Here is a 12,622-nt window from a genome sequence, read left to right as displayed (position 1 = left end):
CTCTTGTTTCTCTTGTTCTTGCTTTATTGTTAGACCGGGATTCAAGTCCTGCGTTCTTCTCGTTGTTCTAGAGTGGTGATATCTCTAGCCCCTCCCCCGCATCTCCATTACGTGCCCCATTCCCGTCTACCATGGGGAAGCCACGGGTAAGTCTAGATGTTGGATGGACGTGCTGGCTTATACTGACCTGAGCCTGATAGATGATCATTTTGGTGCGCCATGCACAGTCAGAAGGCAACAAGAACCGAGATATCCACCAGACTATTCCAGACCATCGGGTAAGGCTCACGACTGAGGGCCACCGACAAGCACAAGAGGCGGGCCAGCGACTCCGAGACCTCCTTAATCCTGATGATACCCTTCACTTCTTCACTTCTCCCTATCGTAGGACAAGAGAGACTACCGAAGGGATCCTTGAATCCCTAACATCAGACACACCTTCTCCATCACCGTTCCCCAGACATACAATCAAAGTCTATGAAGAACCCCGACTGCGGGAACAAGACTTTGGGAACTTCCAGCCATGCTCTACAGAAATGGAGCGTATGTGGATGGAGCGGGCAGACTATGGCCATTTCTTCTACCGGATCCCCAACGGAGAGTCAGCGGCGGACGCCTACGACCGAGTAAGTGGGTTCAACGAGTCACTCTGGCGCCTCTTTGGTGAAGACGACTTTGCCAATGTGTGCGTTCTCGTCACTCACGGTCTCATGGCACGAGTATTCCTGATGAAATGGTACCACTGGAGCGTGGAGTACTTTGAGGATCTTCGCAATATCAACCACTGCGAATTTGTAGTATTGACCCACAACCCGGAAAACGGCAAATATACTTTACAGAACAAGTTACGAACATGGTCGGATTTGAAGAAGGACCGAGAACGTGAAAACGGAGCCAAAGGACACAACCATACGCCCGCTCCGCTGCCAGACCACATCCCAATTCGACGGAAATGGGGCGGCTGTCCGGACGGCTGTACTCACGGCATCTCTGCAGATAGGAAACAACTATTGCGAGCCAATCTGTTGAATTCTATGCGGCACGGCACTGATCATTCTCATCCAAAGCATCTCGATGAACATGGCCATAGCTTTGGCTCTAAGCTCCACAAATCAGTATCAATCGACGAGGTGGTCTCATCTTCAGAGGACAGCACCACTCAAAACGATATCACTCGAAAATCTAGCACCAGACAGGCCTCCAATCCGCGACGAGGGAGTGACGACGGTACCGGAGACGACACGAAGCATTACGATTCAAGCTCAGAGGCCCAGCCAGCCCAGCCGTTGCATCCAAAGCGACACAATCAACATGGACTCAATCGAAATAGCGAGGATCATCTTTTCCATTCACCAGCCTCGTCTTCATCCTCCGCACATTTGAAATATGCCCTGCTCCACCTCGGTGGCCGTGACGGCGGTGGCTCAATGAGCGGAGCAAATAGCCTGGCTCCGTCCGACGACGAAGGCGAAGATCATGACCATCATCACCGCCATTCTGTGTCAAGCTCTTCCAATCTCCACACCGGCAGCTTGTCCCATGCAAACCAACAACACTTCCAATTCCCATCTCAAACACAAGGACCAGTCTCCTCCCAGGAACTTGAAGAGGATGGCGACGACGAGATGAGTGGAAATCCCACAGGGAAACCAAGGAAACCTCGACCACACCACCCTTCCCACCATCACCATCACCATCACCACCATCATCTTTCCACCGGCAACCAATCCGAGCACCGCATGGCCAACATCTTAGGTGACGGAGACGAATCCTCCAACCCTTCCGAAACGCAAACACCACGACCAGATAACTCGACAGCGGAGCATCCTGAGACCCAAAAATTGTCTTTAGAAGAGCAGCAAAAAGAAGATCAAAGCATCAGAGGGAGCGTCTACTAATGCTGTCACCACTGCTACAATGCATTTCAGGTGTTTTTTTTTTTTTTTTTTTCATTGATGTCTCTCTCCCACACTCTTACATGCTTGCATACATCTGCATCTGGCTCTGCTTTGTTAACTCTATCTGCTGCCTACCTACCCTTACGACCCTTACGACTGCTTGGATGAATCTAGACTACCCACAACTGCATCTACATGTCTTTTGATTTCAATGTTTGGGCTTAGATCCCTTCTCGAGTTCCAAAATTATTTAGTCCCCGTTCTTGTGACAATTCATTTGATAAATCTGTCCGTGTAATATTCTATTCCAGTTTGACTTTATCCCAGCAATCCATATTGAAACCCAAACCCTTTCCCTCTAGTCTTGGTTGTCGTATAAGCTTGATATAAGAACTGATTCCCTTCAGCGTGAGATGAAATGAGCTTCATAGGGATGGCATGGTTGGTGCACTTGCCTAGTTATTGCATCGAACGAGTCAACCCAAATAATGTATACCAGAACATGCCATGATAGAAACATGAAGACTTGGTTCAATACATGTCACCAAAGTATCCAAAAGAAAGAAATACATCCAAGAGAGAAGAGCATCATCATACCAAAACATGCCCAAAAGACCCACCGAGGCAGGGAGTACGAGGAACCCAAAACACCAAGTGTAAAAAACAATGCGAAGAAGACCCTACGGGTACGAGCCAGAGAAAAGTATACTGTACTGCAGTCAAAGCAGACACCAGGACTGTGTTCATCACGTATGAAAATCATCTCCAATAAACCTGCGCACCAAGAACCAAAGTCATGAGAACTAAGGACCACAAATTGCATAAACTGAGAAAACCAAGAATGCAGATATGGACCGTGCTCGCCGACACAATGCCGCGAAAGAGACAGAGGGGGTGGAAGACAAGAGAAGGAAGATGACTTCGATATCGAGGTCACTGTAGGCTACATACATGTCAATCGCGAGGATTGAATGACTGCGGTGGGGTATTTCTGAATAAGATGGATGTGCGAATGGGATCGACCATCTTGATGTGTTTGTTTTGTCTGTCATGGACAAAAAGAGGTGGATCGGGACCAGGTCGGCACTCCATTGGTTTCGGGTTGACTGTCAGAATTGAAAGGGAGTGAAGAGGAATTGATCACTTCCGAAGAAGGAATCGAAAAAAAAAAAAAAAAAAAAAAACTAGGTTCCAGCAGCTCCCAGCTTAAAAGGGTTCGAAAGTTCACTGAATTGTTGTTGATCGTGTGGATCGAGAAAAAAGAGTCCATAGAAAAGGTAGAAACTAATCGGTGGATCGAAAGGAACGAGAATGAAGATGAGAAAGATAAAAAAAAAAAAAAAAGTAGAAAGAAGATGGGAAATGATTAACGCCGGGCACTGCGTGGAGCGTGACGAATGGGAATAATGTACCGACATGAAGGGAAACGCGAAAGCGGAAGAAGGAAAACACTCTATGGGTAATCACCGCGAGACACAATGCCGAGCAAAAAACAGGAAGAAGGGCCGAAGATATAAACCGAAGTCATGGGTAATAAACAAAGTAGTCAGATTTTGGGGATTCGTGATCGTCGTGACTGCGGCTCCGGCAATCCTTGGGATGAAAGAGTCAGGGTGAAACCACGATGGAATTTTGAAAATGCCACCAGATCCAAAAGATCAATGTGCAGGAAACGAAGTGGCCTGGGGGGTTGCATCGTGGAGTTGCCGGAGCATGCCATTGTCCGCCGTAGGAGCGTTTTTTCCTCTTTTTTTGCGTTTTTTGAAATTTTTCGCTTGGCCAACGAGAACCAGCAGACGCAGAACAAAAGTACTTTTCGGGTGACGCGGCATGCCGATTGCCCAGTAGCGTGTGAGGCTAGCGAGACAAAAAGGTCAAAAGGCGCAAAGGTGGAAACAAGAAATGAAGAAAACGGTATCAGCGAAATAAATCCACGCGAGTCGCCCAGAGAAACATAGAAGTCTAAAGTTGCAGTGAGAAAAAGGCTCAGAGAGACAGCCAGACTGGAGGTCTTAAGCCGTTGATGTCGTCTGTTCCATCTGTTGTAAGCAAATAGTCGAAAACCGTCACTTAGGCGGCGATGATCGGCTGCATTGTGGGGAATGCACTGGTGCTCATGTAGTGCTCCAAGTGCTTAGCACAGTAAGTGCAGCCGCACGACGAACCGTGACCAGTCCACACACTCTGTGCAAAGGGCAAACCGTACGCTGGGGTGTGATGGTAGGACGGAGGCTGGGATCGAGGTGCTTGGTGAGCCATGTACTGTGGGGGTGCGTTCCAGCCGCGCGAGTAGGGCGGGGGTGGAAGCGGGTTCGAGTATCCCCAAGGGCCGACCGAGTAGTAGTCGGGGGTGTTGGGTCCACTGGAAAGGGCGGAAGGAGGCGAGTATTCAGATGCGGTCGGGTTCAACCAGGAGTTCTCCACGTTCGAACCGCGTTGGTACTGCGGCGGGATGGGGCCCTCGGGCGACATGAGAGGCTTGGTGACGCCTTGGCTGCGAAGCACATTGGTCTCAAGAGGAGCCAGAGTCTGGCGAGTTTCCTGAGCACGGGCAGTAGCCTTGGCACTCCAAGTGTCCCAGTGAGCGCGCCACGAGGCGAATCCGTCCTGCTTGTCGTAGATGCGGTCGTGGATCTTCCAGTCGAAAGCGAACAGCCATTCCAGTTCCATGCGGTTCAACTCGGCAACTGGGATGTTGCTGACCTCAGCCCAGGACTTGTTCTGGAAGGTGTTGTCATCGAGGAACTTGCTGCCCAACAGGAGAGAGACGGTCAACATGCGGTACACTTGGCCATTTCCTCCCTTGGTAACGGCGCGTTGCGCCGAGAGCACACGCATCCGGCTGGCCAGATAGAACAGACCGAGCAAGATGGTGGAGCTGGGCAGACGAGTCGAAGACAAAATCTGATAGACGTATTTCCGAAACTGGGGAGTAACCGAAGATCCTGGGTAGATGCTTCGCCTTATGTCAATATCTGCAATGTTGATCTGTTTGGCGAACAATTCATACATTCCCTGGGCCATTTCCGCCACGAAGTCGGACATGCGATCCATCTCGTAATCCAGGTGAGCGGCGACACCTCCGGTAGCCTTCTCCTCCTTGCGCGGCTGTTCGGGCCGTTGCATCGGGGCGGCTTCCTGTCGACGGTACTGGGGTGGGATGGACGATTCCATGGGCGGGAGTTGGACGTTGCTCCTGATAGGGGGCAGGGTTGCGGCCAACGGGTTGAACATGGCTTGCTGGTTCAACGCATGGAGATCACGGGCCGGGTACATCGGGTGGGCGGACTGAGGGTGAAGGTTCATCGAAGTCGGCTTGGCGTAGCAGAGAGACTGCGAGTACTGCTCGATGAATTCATTGCCGCTCTGGTGGTAGCGAGGAGGGAATCCCGCGTGACCAACCGGGTAGAACGAGGGGTCATCCATACGACCACCGTTGACATGGGGAGGAGTGGGCAGGCCGTGGCCTGGGACGAAGAAGGACGGCATCTTAGAGGGTAGGGAGGGGGATGAGATACCAGTTCAGGATGGAGAGCTAGACGATTTCTGAGCAGTCAGGTGTTAGCATACCAGGCCACTGGGGGACAAAAGCCTATTGACCGAGTGACAAGATTTCAAGGAAAAAAAGGGAGACGAACCGTCAAAAGCTCCACCAGATCCTGATCCTGGGGTAGCGAGAACGCTGCTCAGCGAGCGGGTCGCTCTTTTGTTGTCTTGGAGAGCAGTCTCTAGTTGAAGGACATGGAGGTTCGATCCAGAGAGACGTCAAGAAAAGAGTGAAGGAGTGTGGTGAATTGAGGGAAAGAAACCTCGCTTGCAGGGCCGAACGATGCGAGAAAGAAGAGTCTTGGATCACAATTCAGTCGATTCAAAGTGCTTCAGGAGGCGAATAACCAGATCGAGGTGACAGGGAGTAGCCCAGTCGCACTGAGAACGCGTGAGAAGAAACGACCTGGAGAAATAAGATTTCCCCGTAGAAGCAAACCTCACGAGAATGAGGTGAGCAACGACACTTAGTGAAAAGCTCGTTGACACGGGAGAGAGGGTTGATGCAGAAAGAGGTGAAGAAGGATGAAGAGAAGAAAAGTGTACAGGGGCGTTGTGTGGGAAAAGGCCGTTGGTAATGTTACGGGTATTGGGAATACAAGGAGGCCTGGACGGCGGAGTTGGGGCTTAGTGGGGGCGTGTATTGGTGTGCCGGGGCGTGTATAGGGGCTGTATGCACCCTGAAATCTAAATTTGCACACCCTGCCCAGGTGTGTTTCGCAATGATTATTACTTCATTATTTGATTTATTAAGAAATAGAGAATGATGATTCGTTATGATTGGGTTGAGTATAGGTAATTCACAGACTCTACTCCGTACTGTAAATCAAATTCTACCGAAAAAAAAAAAAGACCCTAACCTGGTGATGCAACGCTCGTGTCACTGGTTCGGACTAAAAAAAGGTCACTCCACTTACTAAGCACTTCTTTTCTCTTCTTTAGTCCAGGCTATACTGTAGATACATTCCACCGTTGCTAGGCCTACCTACATATCTTGTCTAAGTTACTCCCGACCTTATAACACATAACAACGTATTCATACAGCATCACACCCATTACCCCGTACAACCAAGCAAGGGCAAAAAGTGACCATCTGACACGCACGAGAACACTTATCTAAGCACTAACCTTCCAGTCCCCATCATTGGCCACATCATGTCTGACTGGCCACCGGGGATGTACCTACATATATGACTCACTAAGACCTAGACACTCACTAGAGACACTTCAGGATCCGATTGCCGATCCCTGCAGTGTACACATAGCGTCATGTCGCATGGCACTGGCGCATGGCTCCGGCACTGGCAATTACACTTACACTTACACCTTGACTAGGCAGTGATCTATTAGATTGAGGGTTGAGGAAGCGCTGGTAACAGTCCTTCCCTTTAACGTTACTTCAGTATATACAACTAATAGTATCTGATTCTGGTCATATACATATATGTCTACCGTAAAAGACGCATAGATATACTCACCCCTTCGTTCCATCCCGGAAAGTTGCCGTGCGGGTTTCATGCACGTCCCAAATCCCGGACATAACATAGAGGACAACTCCAGTTTCGTTTAGGCTTAGAGGGGCGATGGAGAACATCCACTTTTCTCAATACAGTACGGAGTTCGGAGTACAAGTACCTGATTGTCACAGAATAAATAGCATTTGTCTAGGCAACTACCTGTGCGTAAGGACCTACAGTATATGTCATGTACCGTTCCTACTGGATTCTAGAAAAAAGAAAATCATAAAATACAAATCGATAGAGCACGCCCCTTAGACCCCGTGCCTTGCCATGAGGCTTTCCTTGCCTACTCGCGGATTTCGTCACTGTGGTTCCTTGACCTTGGGCTTCGCTTTGGCCTCTCTGTGACCTATCCGAGGGAAACCGGGCGCTTAACTTATATGTACATGTACTATAGATGAGAGGCAATATCACATTCCTGCCTATGACATAGAATAAAAACAATAAATATGTACCCAATAAGAAGGCAGAATATATTCTGTACTCTTCCCAGTGAATGTGTGACTCGAAGCTAATAACGTTAAAAAATATACCAAAATCCTTTGAAACAACCAACACTCCTGTAAAAGACTGGAGGATATGGAGGGGCCACGGCAAAAGGAAAAGAAAAGCTGCCCAACCGGCTACATCCGGCAACAATCCCTGAAAGGAAATTAAAAAAGGGGAAGAAAAAAGAAAACGTCAGTCTCCCATGATTTCCAGAGTCTGGAGCTGCACCTCGATGGGGGGAACATGGAGACACTCAAAGTGTATTTTTTGAGTGTAACCCCCGTGAATTAGGTGGACTTAGGGATTTGTCGGATTCGGCTGGCCCTGCAGGCCTTCAACCGTCCCCCCGCCCCCCGCCAACTCTTACAATACTTTCACTATTTCTTTTTGGTGTTGGCACGGGGGTGGGGGAGGCAAATTCTATTCGACTATGTGATGTACATGTAGACATGTATAGATAAGTTAAATTGAGGGAATGTGCAAGGGAGAGAATCGGACGTGGTTTCTTATAGGTTTGCTACTTTTGCTTTGGGTGCTGTACAGTGTATACATGTATGCATGGGGTATCCGTTCAGCCGAATGATACTGTAGATCGTTGCAGATGATCCCGAGGTTGGCGTACAGTATGCGTGTTCGTTTTTTTTTTGGTTTTCGTGCCTACTTGGAGTTGGAGGAGGTACTGTATGATCGTTCCCATCAATGTGATTGGTATTTCTATCATGCTGAGCTTTTACGTCAGGCGGATGACGCCTGGATCAAAAAGGAGAACAAAATGGGAGGGATTTCACAGCGGTTGGATGGATATCCTGCTCCCCGGGAGCGTAGTCTTTCTTAGACCAGCTTGCCAATGAACAAGAATGAAATCGATGAATGTATCGATGGACAACAAAAATTGGAGGCTTACGCAAGCCTGTCGGTAAGAACAGAGGGATATCATTAAGATTCAAGGAATCCAGACATGTCGCAAAAAAAGAAAAAGGAAAAAAAAGATAAAGGGGGAAGAAAGGACGAAAACAATAAAACAAAACCATAAGACTCGTATATTCGATAAGTCGTCAGGGAGAGACCATTCCCTCCATCTCAGTGCGGGTCGATGGACCTCCATGGGAGGTTCAAATGGAAGGCATCGATTAACCATTTAGCACGCCGGCTCGCAACAAGCCCAAGCTAGGCCTAGCCTATAGACCCGAATTCGGGGTGCCGGACTTGAGGGAAACCGATAGCTTGAAGCCATTTATTCATCCTTCAAACTTCCGACCAGGTTGCGAAGCACATCCATGATGACGGCTTCGTCCTTTGGCTCGCCGCCGGGGAATGAGCTTTCAGTAGCATTATCCAACACTCGTGCGCGGGCACTTCGAAGAACTTCCCGGATGTAGTTCTTGTCCTCATAATCTTCCATAAGAACAGCCTCAAAGTCATCAATTGCCTTGTTTGCTCGATCAGTGAACGAGGATGACTCTGGCGGACCAACTGGCGCAGGGTTTTGCTGCTGAGGTTGGTGATGGAGTTGCTGCTGCTGTTGATGGTGATGGGATTGAGGATGAGCCGGGAGTCCCGATGGCGGGTGGGAGTGTTGGTGTTGGTGTTGGTGCTGTGGCTGGTGGTGCTGCATCGGCGGTTGCTGCTGAGGTTGATGTGACATCGGCTGTGATGGAGGCCGCACCGGTTGCTGGTGCTGAGGTTGGTATGGCTGTCCATTGGGTGGAGGGTAGGCCTGGGGTTGCGTGTTGATGTGGGGCGGTTGGGAGGGCTTTTGTGGTGGGTAGGGAGAGTGGTGCTGAGGAGGTCCCTGGGGAGGCCGTGGAGTCTGTGTCTGTTGCTGCTGGCCTGCCTGCGGAGCCGCACTGGATGCGTAGGGAGAGGTGTATGTCGATGGTACGGTCTGCGCGAAGGCAGCCGGGAGGTTGCTGCGGATAGTGCTGGGGATGGGGAAGGATGCAGCGGCGTTGATGGGTGCTGGTGCTGACACAGGCGCAGGTACGGGCGCAGGCGCAGGAACAGGAGCAGGAGCAGGAGCAGACACAGAAGGAGCCGGGACAGGGGCAGATGTAGAAGCAGGAGGCGGGGCGGAGATGGAGGTAGGGGTGGGTGCCGGCGCCGGTGCTGGCGTGGAAACCGGGGGTGGAGCGGGAGTTGAAACTGGCACTGTAGCAGCAGTAGGAGCGGGTGGAGGAGCAGGAGTCGTCAATGGAGGTGCATATGGACTTTGTCGCGGTCCTGGCACAGAGGCCGGGAAAGGCGCAGGCGGAATCGATGGGAACTGGAAGTGTTGAGGCGGATTTGGCACAGGCGGTGGACCTTGAGATGTGGGAGCATAAGAGTGGGCAATCTGTGGCATGTATTGTTGTGGAGCAGGCGTTGGGGGATGCGAGGCCTGCGGTTGCGGCGGAGGCGACGGGCGTCGCTTCTTTTCTTTCTCAACCGATGCGCCAGGTATCAATTGCCATGACCAACCCTTGCCATCTCGTTCTGCGTGCATGAACAGATGGCCGTTGCCATTGAGGTTATGTCGCACACTGGATGTCCAGCCCTCGGTCTCACACTTGAAGCGGAAATAAGGATACTTCAGTTTCAAGGCCCTGTAAATCTGTTTCAACGTCATTGGGGTGCCAGCTTCCGTCAAAGCATCAAAGATAAGAACAGCGTAGTTGTAAGGAGGCTTGGCCAAATCCTCTTGTGTGTAAGCAGACTCCGGAGGATAGTTGGGAGACGGTGACCGTGATGGCTTGCGCTTCTTGACCGGCGGGGGCTTGACATATTCCTCTTGACGCTGTTCTGGAATCTGACCACCTTCCGTCGAAGGAAGAGGAGAATCCATGAGTGTTCCATCGAGCTTCTTTCTCTTGGTATACTTCCGCTTCTCCGCTGGTTTTGATGTCGGCGACTCAGGAACGACAGACTCTTTCGCCACTGTTTTTCCAGCCTTGGGTACCTTGAGAGGAGGCGGCGTGACACCACCGTTGGCTTCGCGCTTAGCGGCCATCTTCTGCTCACGGGCAAGTTCAGCTCGCTCGCGCTTAGACATGATGCCGTCCTTGGGAGGGCGACCAGGTCCGCGTCGGCGGGCTGGCTGCGATCCATTATCTGCCTCGATAGACTCCATTGCCTTCGAGGAATCTGTATCCTTCATCTTGAGGCTGAGCTTGGGCACCTTGGAGGGTTCCCTGCTCTCCCCGCTCTCGCTCCCAAGCCTCTCTGATTCATCAACGTCATTATCGACTTCGATCGAAGCACGAGGGTCTTCGTCCTCTCCCTCTGCATCCTCTTCTCCATCTGGCAACTGTTCTTCCATCCTATCGGCGCCTGTTTCACCAATGGGAACATCTGGTAGTAAGAAGCGAATGCGCACACCGCCAATCTGGATATAATCACCACTGTGTAGCGGACGAACTTGCCCTGGCGATAGCCAATCGGCTCCAATGAAAGCTCCGTTGCGACCCATTACTTCCATCTCGAACAAATTGCGGTCAAAGTTATATGAGATGCGAACATGCCTGCGAGATATACCCCGATGACCCGCGGCACTGCCGTCAACCGTCGTCGGGGGGTGGATAGGGATGGTCGGACAGGAATCAGGAGACGGGAGCAAAGCAAGCGTGTCAACGGGCTTGGCATCTCCATTTCCATCTTGTAGGGACTGCATCGCTAGAGCGTTGTAGTCTGTAGTCGACTGTAATTGGGCCGGGTTTGCATGCAGGGGTACAACGGCCTCGTCCACCGAGGACTTTGAGGATCGTCGACTGGGATTCATTCCACCAGGAAGATGCGGAGGAACGTCTGGATCAAATCCCATGATGCCTCCACGATCGCTGACAACGCTACCCATCATGGCTGCGCTTTCCTCCCGCTTCATACGGTTCGGGGTATGTGATGTGTTGCCCCCACTCGAGCTCTTTGCTCGAGAGCTTCGCACGGCCTGCCGGAACTGGAACTCTCGATGGTGGGCAGCGCGCGCGGCTCGTACGTCTCGCCCGAGGATAAACGAGTAGGTATTGCAATAGAAATGCCCATCGTCAAACTCCAACTTGGCAAATGCTTGGATCTTAGGCTCCGACCCAGCAATTGATGTAGCTCCATCTTGATAACCCAGTGCCGAGAGGTCGGCGCCTTGCGAAAGGAAAGCGGCGGTGAGTAGCTCGTTTTGGTGGAGAGCCTCGAACGCATTTTTCGGGGCGGCGTTAAAGTCCAAGGGCGGCAGAAGGGAGGGCTGCTCCGTGTCTAGTTTAGTGTTTAGAGGATCGGTAAGGGTACCCATTGCATCAGACGAGGAAATTCCTGCATGGCCGAAATCCTGATGTGAAGGATTTGTTCCCATCATCTCATTACCCGCGGCCTTTCCGTTCAGCAAATCCTGAATCTCACGCGATATTGACGGGTCTTGTTGCAAGCTTGGATCGATGGAGGTAGCGTGGGCATTTATATCGAAAGGCTGAGAATGATTTTGCTCCAGTTTGAAGTCCATGGACATATCGTGGTCCTCCTCTCCAAATTGCTGGGCGGTTGTTGGGTTCGGCGCAGATTGATTGCCGAGGAGTTGAGCTAAAGGGCGCTTGCAGCGTTTTGCGTATTGGTATCTTGTTGATGCTGCGAAGCTGAGATATCGTGGCTATCCGAACATTCAGTCTTAATTCCGACATCTGTGGTTGGCATGCCCTTTGGCGTTGACGGGGCAGAATTATTCTGCATGTCGCAAATTGCGGAGTCGTTTCGGGGATTGGAAGGGGGCGTGGAGTTATGGGAGCCGCCATAGTCGTACATGGGCGAATCTGTACCTGGATCAGGTGGCCGATGGCCCACAGCTGGCGCAGTCATGGTCTGCGACGACATGACAGGCTGGTGGAAAAGAAGGGAAGAAGGGAACAAAAGCTGAAGTTCTCACTTTGGGCCGGGCGGTGAAGACGGCCGAGTTGGTTACTGCAGCTAGCCGTAGTGCAGGTGCCATCACCGAGTGTAGGCCATGGAGTACTTTTGTTTTTCGAGTTCTGCTCTCAAAGATCCTGGTCTTTTCTCGAGGGGGTAGGTGTTGGGGAACATATAAGGGAGAAGAAAAGCGACGATCCTCTCCGGGACAAATTTTCTTTCCCGCCCCGCCCATTCCATCCCGATCCACTGGTTCACCGATTTTGTTGAAGAGCTTCAGATCTATACAGGAGGCGCATGTAGATT

The 12,622-nt window shown here is 51.0% G+C and overlaps 3 protein-coding genes across 3 annotated transcripts; 1 reads left to right on the top strand and 2 right to left on the bottom strand.

Moving 5' to 3' along the window:
- Window positions 1-131: 131 nt before the first annotated feature.
- N7446_008275 (acid phosphatase DET1) lies at window positions 132-1,898 on the top strand (the record flags this gene model as incomplete). The annotated part of the gene is made up of 2 exons (XM_058517020.1): window positions 132-146; window positions 201-1,898. The coding sequence occupies 2 exons, from the start codon at window positions 132-134 to the stop codon at window positions 1,896-1,898; spliced, it is 1,713 nt and encodes a 570-aa protein (XP_058370666.1).
- A 2,070-nt stretch (window positions 1,899-3,968) lies between these two features.
- Window positions 3,969-5,387, bottom strand: N7446_008274 (uncharacterized protein; the record flags this gene model as incomplete). The annotated part of the gene is made up of 1 exon (XM_058517019.1): window positions 3,969-5,387. One exon carries the CDS (start codon window positions 5,385-5,387, stop codon window positions 3,969-3,971), a length of 1,419 nt encoding a protein of 472 aa, XP_058370665.1.
- Window positions 5,388-8,687: 3,300 nt separating this feature from the next.
- N7446_008273 (forkhead domain protein) lies at window positions 8,688-12,283 on the bottom strand (the record flags this gene model as incomplete). The annotated part of the gene is made up of 2 exons (XM_058517018.1): window positions 8,688-11,995; window positions 12,073-12,283. The coding sequence occupies 2 exons, from the start codon at window positions 12,281-12,283 to the stop codon at window positions 8,688-8,690; spliced, it is 3,519 nt and encodes a 1,172-aa protein (XP_058370664.1).
- Window positions 12,284-12,622: the final 339 nt, after the last annotated feature.

The sequence above is a fragment of the Penicillium canescens genome, assembly GCF_028828765.1.
Source record: "Penicillium canescens strain IBT 15451 chromosome Unknown utg000005l_segment0_segment0, whole genome shotgun sequence".
Classification (NCBI taxonomy): Eukaryota; Fungi; Ascomycota; class Eurotiomycetes; order Eurotiales; family Aspergillaceae; genus Penicillium; species Penicillium canescens.
The sequence above is the reverse complement of the archived record's forward strand: the minus strand, read 5'-3'. Positions and strand labels throughout refer to the sequence as shown.